Raw genomic sequence first — 12,244 nt, 5'->3', positions numbered from 1 at the left:
GTGTGGGTTTTTAACCTTTTGAATGTTTATAGCTCTACATTTGAAATCAGAAATCTACATTAGGCTTGTTCGTACTTATCCGTTAAAACTAAAAAGTAGGCAAGAATTCTCGCCAAGAGTCAGCAGCCAAAGATTCCTGATAAAATGTGCCTCCACCCCTGGTTGAGCATTTGTTCTGGCTCATTGCTATGTAGCTTTAAATTCTTCAAATCAGGTACTTCACTTGCAAGTTTCAATCTAAAGAAAAACATTCAACATGATTTGTGTTCAAATATGGTCCCAATTTATGAAAAGATGTTCGGATACAGATCATGTTGAAAGAGTGTTGAAACAATTTTTGTTGGGAGGAGATCCAAAACTCCTTACTTGCACTTAGAGGTGTTCATGGTCTAGTTTGGTGTGGTTTAGCGAAGATCTCAAATCAAACCAATAAATTATGGTTTGAAAAATTAATTCCCAAACAAAACCAAACCATTTTGGCATGGAAATCAAATTAGACCAAACCGTTTTATTATGGTTTGGTGTGGCTTTTAATACAGTTTGGGGAACTTTGGACTATTATTTGATTCTATTGGGCTGAACCAATTAGAAAGCCCAAATAGCACCCCTAAAAGTTAAAACTAAAAATTTTTTATTTATTATCTTATTATAAAACAAAAAGAGTTTATTCTATATTTATAATTTTGTACATTGTGTATAGATATATTATATAATATTATAGATATAATACTTATACATCATTTATATATATATATATAGAAAAATTAGGCCATATGGTCAACTTAGGCCCAACCCTAAAATTTGGGCCTAAGGCCTGAATACAAACCGAACTTGAGGTCAATCCAAACTTCCCAACCTAGACCCAGCCCGTACAAAAATTTGGTGCACTTGGGTTAACCGTGGGCCCGGACTAATTATTGAACCCACTGTAAAATTTGACTTACATGTTGCATGTATGTATACTTTTATGTTTGTATGTAAATATAATTTTATGTTTGCATGTGTATGAATGTATATAATCAGGTTGGATTCAAGCTAATCATACAACCGCAGGACTAAGATCCAAGCACAGTCCGAGTGAATTCAGAGGCTGGGCGATCTAGGTTCAGGTTGGGAATTCCACATATTATTCATTAATATACGTCAGTTTTAGTGTTGAAAAGTCCAAGTAACAATTGAAAATTGTTTCAAGGTCCATTTTACTCTTTTTTACTTATTGCATATAAAGTACACAGAATACCTAATTATTACCTGATCAATATTAAGATTGAAATGAAAAGTTGAAAATATATTAAAAAAAACTAAGTAAAATAAAATTTGGAGATGGTATTATGATAAAACTGTATTTATTATCTATGAAGGAGGCTATTTCAAGTGATTTCAGAATATATATTTCAATGGAAAACTGTATTTTGTTATCAAGGATGTATATTGGAAAAAAATTATTTCCACATATATGCCAAATTTTGTCTCTTTGATTATAGAAACCCCCTCTGATTTTACTGAAATCACAGGGGAGGAGGAAGCTTATTAGTTACGCATCAGATGACTGGTATCTTGTAAGGCTTCATTGTTGGATGGGCAAAGGGTCGGATCAGCTCGGACTGATGAGCATGGCTTTCATTGTGATTTAACTTTGTGGTCTAATTATTTTGTTTTGGCGTTTCTGTGTCTTTGGTTAGTTTTACTAGATCTCTGGTGTCATCTGGTTGATTGTTTTCTTCGTTTTTCGCAAGATTCCTTCATCATTCCCATTGCGTTCCCTCCATCCATGTCCACGTACAGAGATGGAGAAATTTTCCGTCCAAGTGGAAATCCGAGAAAAAGGAGAAAAAACTCGATCCGTGAAAACCTCTCTGTGTCTTCTATTTCTCCATGGTCCATGCATGTGAGACTGAGATACTGTGATGGTGATGACGGAACACGGAAGTTACTATTACTAGCCGCCCTGCCTGAGCTGAGTATAACTTCATCTGAAACTGTACGTACGTAGATGTGTTTTATTATATTTATTTATTGATCACCTGAACTGCATTTATTGCTGATCCGCTCTGGACTGCGACCTTCTCGCTTATAAAACGTTCTGTCCATGAGATCCTCGTCATCATCACCCACAAATCTAAACTTTTAATCTACTTCTTCCGATTGGAACTGGAGAAAGGGTGGCTGCCGAACTTCGAGAAATTCTAGTCAAATCAGTCCCTTGGATTTGGACTCTCTCTCTCTCTCTCTCTCTTTCTCTCTTTCTCTCTTTCTCTCTGGGCATGGAGTGCGCCGCAAATGAGCTTTCCTGTCGATCGATTCATGCCACCGCCCCCGGCCACTTAAAAAAAAAATTCTCCACTAGTTTAGTATTTGTGATTTGTTATATATTTAAGGTGCCAAGCTGCAGCTTAAACCCATGCATAAAGGGCCAATTGCACTTGCACTTCTCTATCTCTTATTCTTTTTCTCCTTGCTTCACCGAGGAGATTCAACTTCAGGTACGTTCCTATTTGTTTATCCTTTGGCCTCTCTATATCTGTTTGACCATTAATCCATGCATTTAGTCAATTCTCTGTGGTTCAGCTTATAATGCTTAAAAGATCAGCTGCTCATCTATAATACACAGCTCCACTCGGCCATCTACGCCTGAATTACGTTTGAAGTGGATATGTTTTAGAGTCTGATCATCAGCTTATAGGCATTAATTTAGTTTTCAGTTTTAAAAAGCTCTTTCGCAGTTTGGCTAGGAATTATTGTTTTTAATTGACAGAAACGTTCCTTTTTCTTCTATTTTTTAGCAGAAATTGGAATCTTGGAGAGTCTATATATTTTCTCCTGGTGTGATCATGATAAGAGCTGTGTTCTTGAATCTCTTTGTTGGAGCTTTAGCCTGTTTAAGGGTTTTCCTGCTGGTGGAAGCAGAAGACCCTTACAAATACTTCACCTGGACAGTGATCTATGGGACAATATCTCCTCTTGGTGTTCCTCAACAGGTTCGGTTATCAACCTACCCAGATTAATGTTCAGTCTAATGACAGTATGTGGTTAGAATAATTTAATTGGACATGTTTTTCGCAGGGAATTCTCATCAATGGACAGTTCCCTGGTCCACGAATTGACTGCGTGACAAATGACAACATAGTTGTAAACGTTATTAATAAATTGGATCAGCCCTTCCTAATTACATGGTCTGCTTTTCTTCTGATCTCTTCTCTTTTCTATCATCATTACTTGTTTCAAATCTAGCCAGAGCGCTTTCTGGGTGTTTATTACGATGAAGGATCTGGGCATTGGAATCCTTCCAAGATGTGGGTAGGGAAGAAGTTGCACCAGTGTATTATCTTCTTTAATTTTCACATTCAGAAATGAAGTGAAACTCCTAATCCTACTATATATCTATTTCGACTTCCTATCAATAGATACATAGAGTTTATATATAATTACTATCTGGGTTCAATCTTTATTGAGTATATGCTTGTATTAAATCTTTCGGTTATAGATTATAGTTTAATTAGTTGGGATTTGTAACTTGTTTTGTCAAAACTAGGAATGGAGTGAAACAAAGGAAGAACTCATGGCAAGATGGAGTTCTGGGAACCAACTGTCCAATTCCTCCAAACTCAAATTATACCTACCATTTCCAGACGAAAGATCAGATCGGAACCTTCACGTACTTCCCATCAACTTTGATGCAAAGAGCTGCCGGTGGCTTTGGAGGTTTCAACATCTACGCAAGGCCTGGAATATCAATTCCTTATCCTATACCTACCGACGAGTTTACTTTACTTGTCGGTGATTGGTATAAGGCCGGTCATAAGGTTAGTAATCGTAGGAGAAGCCATGCACGCTAGCAGTTCTGTCTTTCTCTAAATCAAGTGATCAGAATTTGACCATGCTTTCCGGTTAATTTCTCTTTCAGGCATTACAGCAAACACTGGACTCAGGAAAAAGTCTTCCTTTCCCTAGTGATCTTCTTATAAATGGTCATACGAGTTCCTCCTTCACTGGAGACCAAGGCAATTCTCCTCACCGAAGGCACCATTAATTATTTTTATATATCGATTGTTTGGTTCTCCGAATTGATATGATAAGTGGGTATTTGGTTCAGGGAAGAGCTACATGTTCAGGGTCTCAAATGTGGGGTTGTCGACCTCGATCAACTTCAGAATTCAGGGCCACCGATTGAAGCTTGTTGAAGTAGAAGGATCCCATACCGTTCAGGACTTCTATGAATCTCTGGACGTACATGTGGGCCAATCTGTGGCTGTGCTAGTCACCTTAAACCAGCCACCAAAAGACTATTATATTGTTGCTTCTACGCGCTTCACAAAACCTATTCTCACCACAACAGCAATACTTCACTATTCCAACTCCCACACCCCAGCTTCTGGACCCTTGCCTATTGCTCCTACTTACCATATCCATTGGTCGATGAAGCAAGCCAGAACCATCAGGTATATATCATCTATGTCTCTTTTCTGTTTCATTGAGATTAAAGAACTAAGAAGAAAAAGTAGTAGCTCTTAGGAATGAGCATGGGCGGGTTCGGTTCGGTTCTATGGTAGAAATTGGAATCTACCCTGTTCGGTCGGCTTTAGTCTTGGTGGTTCCAATGTCGATTCAAGAATTTACCCATGGAACCTGTACTTTTTTTACTCTCCCTTAAAACTTATATTATCTCTATCGATTAAATTGGATAACTTAATATGTATAGATTATCATTATATGGTTAAAAACTTGTAAATTAAATTTAAATTTTGTAAATATTACCTTTTACACTACTTATGGTAAACATTCAAATATTAACATGAAAACAAATTATCAAATCACTTAAAGTAAGTCAATGGTCAAGTGAGGCCATGGCCTTTGTAGCCATGAATGCTTGGGTTCAAATCTTCACATCCCCAAAAGTATTCTAAGGTTTATTTCAAGGCAAGTTTGATTCCAAGGTAGGTTCCAATAGCGTTGATTCCACTAAGGCCAATCAGGGGACTAGTTCTCGAGTTGAACAGTTTGACCGTTCGGTTCGAATGAATGACCCGTTCTGACTTAAAAATCATAAAAATTGAAAAAGTGGTCAAAAACCACAATCCAAGTAGTCGACGATTCGACTGCCTCGGTCAATGGGTAGGGTCGTCAATGGATCTAGGTATGGGTTGGAACCAAAACCGACCCAACATGAAACGTTGAGAGCTCGAACCTAGAACCGAACTAATCGGTTCTCAAGACAATCGGATCTAACCCGACAGACCCGATTATAATAAAAAATAAATATTTATGTTTAATATATATTAAATATTCTATACATACATTATACATTATATATTATAATATATATAATATATTTAATATATTATAATATATATAAATATAATTTATTTAATATATTATAATATATATATAATCGGGCTGGGTCTGAATCGGTTCAGGACTAGGTGGAACCGGTTTTGAATCGATAGTAATCAGGACCCTATATCAAGACCTAGAACCGATATGTTGGTTCTATGTCTCAGAACTAGAACTAGTCCAATAGATTCGGGTCCATCAAGTCTATCGAGTCAGACCTGACCCATTGACAGCCCTATCAACAAGTCTCTAACCAAATAAATGGCTTTTGGCCATGGCTTTTGGCCAAAAAGCAGTTTTAGGATGAAATGGAACTTGTTACCAGACTAGTTCCCAATCCAACCATCCAGTCTGGTCTAGTTTTCAAAACCATGGTTTTGACTTATAATATGGGTAAGTGAGTTTATCTAGACAAGTGTTTCTTAAGCAAATGTTGCTTGAATAAGATCAATGCCAACATTATTGTGTGTTTTTGCATGCCTAGGTAAAGAGAGCGGTAGGGTTGTTAATCAAGACTGGTTTTGGATTGGATAAGAGAGAGGTAGGGGTGTCAATCAACTGGTTTTGGATTGGATCCTATCCGATCCAAATCTTATCAAATGGGATTTGGTCCATTATAATTATTGGATTGGGCCAATCCAAAATAAATTAGTCCACATTCTTATTGGTCTGAATTGGACCTAAATCAAATTTCCAATAATCCGATCATGAAGCTAAACCCTTGTCCAATTTGAAACTGATCAAAACTAAAACTAGCATAAAATCACTTCTATGAAAGTACTTTTACGAAAGCACTTTTACAAAAACACTTTTATAAAAGTAATTTTATGAAAAGTACTTTTACGAAAGCACTTTTACAAAAATACTTTTATGAAAGCACTTTTACAAAAGTACTTTTACGAAAGCACTTTTATAAAAGTACTTTTATATGAAATCACTTTTACAAAAGTACTTTTACCTGAAAGCATTTTATGAAATCACTTATACAAAAGTACTTTTATAAAAGCACTTTTACAGAAGTACTTTTATAAAAGTACTTTTGTGGAAGTACTTTTACAAAAACACTTTTACGAAAGAACTTTACGGAAGTACTTTTATTAAAGCACTTTTACGATATCACTTTTATAAAACCACTTTTATGAAAGAACCTTTACGAAAGCACTTTTACGAAAGTACTTTTATAAAAGTAGCACTTCTACGTAACTAATTTTACAAAGTACTTTCATAAAAGTATTTTTATAAAATCATTTTTATCAAAGTACCTATATGAAAGATTGAAAGCACTTAAAAGTGCTTTTTCAATGCCAAAAGGGTATATTTTCTGTAATTTTCAGATTTTATTCATTTTAATATATTTTTATAATTTTTATATATTCTGTTTTTTATATATAATTTTTGATATTTCATTCGAATTGGATTGGGTTTACTTTGTATTGGATTGAGTGCAATTCATTCGTAAATGGACTCACATTAGACTGTATTGGATTGAACCAAATACAGTCCAATTAACACCTCTAGAGAGAGGTGGGAGGGGGATTAATGTTATCGGCGGATGACTAAGCAAGTAAGCACCACCCTCCAAAACAGTATTAATTATGGTGGTAACGTAAAAATTCGCTTCCATGGGACTAGTATATGGCATAATTAATAATGCAGTTGATCTATTTGATAATAATATATGCTTTTTTCTTGTTGAAGATGGAATTTGACAGCGAATGCAGCAAGGCCGAACCCTCAGGGATCATTCCATTACGGCACCATACCAACAGTAAGGACGCTGGTATTGGCTAATTCTAAATCCCAGATAAATGGAAAGCTCCGCTATGCAGTTAACAGAGTTTCGTACGTTAACCCAACCACTCCATTGAAGCTCGCCGATTACTTCAACATCCCGGGTGTCTTCAACCTGAACACCATCCAGGACAAGCCAACTCCTGGTCCTGTTTTCCTTGGAACTTCCGTCGTAGAAACTGCCCTCCACGATTTTATGGAAATCATCTTCCAAAACAATGAAACCTCCATCCAGTCTTGGCATCTCGACGGTTCTGACTTCTGGGTTGTCGGGTAGGACTCTAGATCTGTATAAAGTACTCAGGACTCATAGTATCAATCAAGGTTCAAAGTATCGGTCAATACGTATCATGTTGGTGATTTTTCAATACGTCTCTACAGGGGATGTATCGGGGTTCTGACCGATTTAGGGGGTGGAGAAGCCTTAAACCGGCCTCTCTGAACCAATTTTAAAAAAATTAAAAAAAAGGATAAAAATATTATCAATATCGCCCGATACGCCTCTACTAACACATCAGGTGTATCGATATTTTGAACCTTAGTATCAATTAATAAACCGCAAAGAACAATGTTTTGATCACTATGTCTATGAATGGTATGCAGCTATGGAAATGGGCAGTGGACACCAGTGAACAGGAAAAGCTACAATCTATATGACACTACCACTAGACACACTGTTCAGGTAAATGTCTCAAAGAACCCTTCTAACCTAAAAGGCTTAGATTGCTAGTTGAAGTCTTTGAATGGAGGGAAAATCTATGATGCAGAAAAGATATGATATGGAAAGAGTTTTGATCAATCAAAACCCACCCATGAATTTGGATAAATAACACCATGTTCCCTATTACATTTATGATTCTGGTTTATTAGTCAGTTGTTTTTCGGATATCATATCTTTTCTTTATCATAGTCAAGCCCATGAATAGATTATTATTTTCTAACACTCCTCCTTACATACCTTATACTTAAATTTAATTAATTATAACTAGGAATGAAACTATTTCAATTTTTTTGAATCATCTATATTAGAAATTTATTTTATGTTTTTTATTTCATTTTTATTGAAATGACCCACACTATTTATTATTTCATTTGAGATTCACAACTTATGCTTATATGATACATTTGACTTAGGTTACTTATTTAATTTAGAAAATTAAATCAGGTTAAATTTGCAATCAACGACCTATTTTATCCAAAAAATAGGACCCACATCATACAAAGTCTTTATAATGGCTCTTTATTTTAGTCTCATATCTTCTTTATAATGACTTAGGTTAAATTTGCAATCAACGACCTATTTTTATTTCATTTTTATCTATTTATTAATTATTTAATATTTTCATTAATTAGTCATTTTTCTTTTATCAGTTTATTTGATTTTTAATCCATTTATGTAATATTTGTTCTATTTTGTGCAATGTTTATCACTTTTCAAGAAAGTGGACTTAACCGCCAACACCTTATGAAGCGGTAGTAATCGTGTTCCGAGTGAATACTTATCATGAGTCTTTTATTTGTATTAGGAAACCTAATTACATAGCTTGGATCCCACATTATAACCACTTTTTTTAAGGGTTTTCAAAATTGGATCACACTAGGCGGTCGGACTGAAAAAACTGGGAATTAACTGGACCCCTGAGAGGTTCGATTGTTGGATCGGTTTTAAAAATCATGACTTTCTTTTGAATTAATTAAAAAGTATTTAAATTGATTACTTTTTGATGATTGAATTTTGATAGGAAAGTGAAAATATCCACTTAGATCCTAATTCTTGAAATAATAGGATGCCCCACTTATTTGAGGGGGAATATGTAGTCTGACTATAAATAAATGAAGGCAATGAAAATCAAACACTAGACCACTTGATCAAGTAGACTCTTATAATATCATCTCAAAAAACCATTCAAACGACAAGAAGTTTAAGCCATTAAGTGAGATCCCTAAATATATTTTCATTAAGCATTACAGGTAATAAATTTCTCTTCTCTGTGTCTTTGTATTATGTTTTTTTGCAGGTGTATCCAAAATCATGGAGTGCAATATTGGTGTCTTTAGACAACAAGGGCATGTGGAACTTAAGGTCTGCCATTTGGGATAGGCGCTATCTAGGACAAGAATTGTATCTAAGAGTTTGGAACAATGAAAGAAGCCTCTATACTGAATATGATATCCCCCCAAACGCTCTTCGATGTGGAAAAGCCGTGGGCCATTAAAATAAACAATAAACCCATTGTTAATGTATCTATGCATGTGTGGTGGCTTTATTATTCAGTCACGATGGTGTTGCTGCCAGAAAAAGAAATGAAAAATTAAGATTATTGAAATTAAAAAGAAAGGAAAAAGCTTTAGAAGTGTCAATTTGTTGAGGTTTCTTTCCTATCAATGGTCTCAATTCAATAAACATAGCCTGTACTGACTTCTATGAAAACAGAGTTCACTTAAATCTTTGTTTTTTCTTTTAATTTGCTTGTTAGACACGTCCGGACGTGTTTTCTTTGGAGGTTAGACTTTGTTCTCATGAAAAAAGATGAAGGGTAAGTTGCTGAAACTTCCCATAAGTTTTTGATGGTTGCTGAAACCTTTTAAGAGGTTTGGTTATTGCAATCACTTTCCTTGAGCTTTAACGTAGTTACAAGCAAAGCCCTTTTGTTAAGATCCTCAAAAAAGAGGCACGAGAATGTCCAAAATATCCATTGAGTTATAATTTAGGCTGGTTTTTAAAGAAAAAAACAATACAAACTTTATGAACAACAACTAGGGGTGGATTCAAGCCAAGTCAAGCCAAATAGTTAGCTATTTGAGCTCAGTTGGCCAAGGTAGTATGAGGCTCAAGCTTGGTTCGAGTTAGAACCTTGAGCTCGAGCTCGGCTCGAGTCAAAAGCTTATAAGCTCGAGTTTGGTTTGGCTCGAGCTCGACTTGAGAAAAATGTTTTATAAAAATAAAAAATATATATATAAAATATTTTTTATTTGATATTTAAAAAATTAATAATTATAATAATTAGTTATTATTATATATAAAATGAAAATGTTATATCTATAATATTTTTATTATATATTATTTTCTATAATAATAATAATAATAATATTATTATTATTATTATTATTGTATGTATGTATTTTCTATAATAATAATAATAATAATAATATTATTATTATTATTATTATTATTATTATTATTATTATTATTATTATTATTATTATTGTATGTATGTATGTATGTATGTAGCTATTCGAACTGGCTTGTGAGCCTAACGAGCCGAGCTTATTAGGCTCAAACTCGGCTCAATTAATAAACGAGCCTGTAAATTGGGCTCAAGCTCGAGTAGTTCATGAAGAACTCGGCTTGGCGACCCCTAACAACAACAAAAAAAAAGCATTTAAAATTATAGTTTTACCTTTGAGTGATTGATATAAAGGGAAATTTTGAAAAATAAATCAATCTTAAAAAAGAGATTGAAAGGGTTTATGGTAACTATTGGTACAAAGAGAAAACTCGAAAAAATAAACATTTTAATTAAAAGTAATTATATAGATATTTTAAACATTTTCATACATCTTGTAAGTTAATTTTAATAGAGGGATATACTTGCACTTGTGTTAAAAAGTTCAAAAGATGTAAATACTGTAACTACCAAAACTCAAGGGAAGTTTCAGCAACCGTCATAAACTTCAAATTAAAGGAAGCATTAAACAATTTACCCAAAAATGAATAACTCTTCTATATGGATTGAAAGCAGAACAAGGCTCCCACCAGTATATACAGGGTTTGAGACAAATGTCCAAACAGGGTTGAATTGGGTGGATGATGAATCTATGCCTCATTGTTTTTGTTAAAATTTTTGAAGGCTGAATGATCAAGATGGCTTTAAATCCACCGCTAAAAGGCAATTTAATAGAAACCAAAGTTTTCTAGGTTGAATTGATGCCACTAAATGCATATTGGAACTTGGAAGTATCATTACATACTAATTTAATATGAGCAATTTTGCAAGGGAACACTTGGATAAATTAACAAGGTCATTTGCAAAAGAGCTCCCAGCCATCTAATTATAACACGGTTGAACCTACGGCTTGGTCTTAAGTGGGTTCAAATATTTTCTTTTCTTGACTACCTTTTTCCACTCCATATACGGTTTTTCCTTCCTCAACTCTTTCTATTATCTCTTGTTACTTTTTATTCTTTCACTCAAAACTGCTTTTCCTCATGAATTTCTCCCTTATTTCTAATTTTCTTTACTCATGCTCTCCTTTTAGTTTTTCCCATGGTTTTTAAAATTGGACTGGACCAGACAGTTGAATCGGAAAAACTGGGAATCGGTCACTTGATTGGTTTTGTTTTTTCCCAAAATCGTTGATTTTGGTAAGCAAATCGCTGAATTTTTCAGTTAACCGTTCGAACTATTCGAACGGTTTTGACCATTTTTCAATTTTTCTAATTCTTTTTAAATATTTTTATTTTTTGTCAAAATGGGCCGGCCATTCGGGTCGAACAGTCGGACCGTTAGAATTGGTAACCGGACCCCTGACCGATTCGATCACTGATTCGGTTTTAAAAACCATGGTTTTTCCATAATGTATTTTCAAAATATTTATAAAATTTAATTCAAATGTGAGATGAAGTACATACTCTCTCTCTCTCTCTCTCTCTCTCTCTCTCTCTCTCTCTCTCTCTCCTTTTTCATAATTTATTTTCAAGCACTTGTTCTCTTTCGCTAGTGTATTTCATTCTTGAAAATCCTCTCTATCTTTCCTACTTTCTCACTTCCACCCAAAATTAGTTTTCCTTCCTAAAGATTCCCTCTCCTACATCTTTTTGTCATGCTTGTGCACCCATGAAAATATATGCATGGGTTGGGCTGCCTCAGCTAGTTAATATAGCAAACCCCTAAAATTGGATGGCTTACACATGGTTGGCCTTCAATGAAGAAAATGGACAAATAAATTTTATTTTAAGGTTGTGTTTGGTTTGACAAAAAAGGTAGGAAAATGAAGTAAAATTATAGCTAAACTGGTGTGGATCCCACTCTAGCTAAAATCATGTTGTCTCCTTACAAAAGTTATTTTGTTTCTTCATAATAAATCAAATCTAATTTTAGTTTCCCAACTCAAACAAGAG

General features: G+C 34.5%; 1 protein-coding gene across 1 annotated transcript; it reads left to right on the top strand.

The window, feature by feature from the left end:
* The first annotated feature begins 2,831 nt into the window (after nucleotides 1–2,831).
* LOC148849229 (L-ascorbate oxidase homolog) lies at nucleotides 2,832–9,338 on the top strand. The gene is made up of 8 exons (XM_088951590.1): nucleotides 2,832–2,978; nucleotides 3,064–3,173; nucleotides 3,533–3,803; nucleotides 3,905–4,001; nucleotides 4,094–4,439; nucleotides 7,030–7,395; nucleotides 7,726–7,804; nucleotides 9,141–9,338. The coding sequence occupies exons 1-8, from the start codon at nucleotides 2,832–2,834 to the stop codon at nucleotides 9,336–9,338; spliced, it is 1,614 nt and encodes a 537-aa protein (XP_088807716.1).
* The last annotated feature ends 2,906 nt before the right edge of the window (nucleotides 9,339–12,244 follow it).

Source organism: Nelumbo lutea, chromosome 6 (assembly GCF_056320005.1).
Source record: "Nelumbo lutea isolate HS-2025 chromosome 6, American lotus-T2T, whole genome shotgun sequence".
NCBI lineage: Eukaryota > Viridiplantae > Streptophyta > Magnoliopsida > Proteales > Nelumbonaceae > Nelumbo > Nelumbo lutea.
Note: the sequence above shows the minus strand (reverse complement) of the source record. Positions and strands in the feature narration are given on the sequence as shown.

What these genes read in the sequence shown, in the direction of transcription:
- LOC148849229 (XM_088951590.1), top strand. Translation starts at nt 2,832, where the DNA reads ATGATAAGAGCTGTGTTCTTGAATCTCTTTGTTGGAGCTTTAGCCTGT. An exon ending in AAGCAAGCCAGAACCATCAG is followed by an intron (nt 4,440 to 7,029) that starts GTATATATCATC and finishes TTCTTGTTGAAG; the next exon opens with ATGGAATTTGACAGCGAATG. An exon ending in TCTGACTTCTGGGTTGTCGG is followed by an intron (nt 7,396 to 7,725) that starts GTAGGACTCTAG and finishes AATGGTATGCAG; the next exon opens with CTATGGAAATGGGCAGTGGA.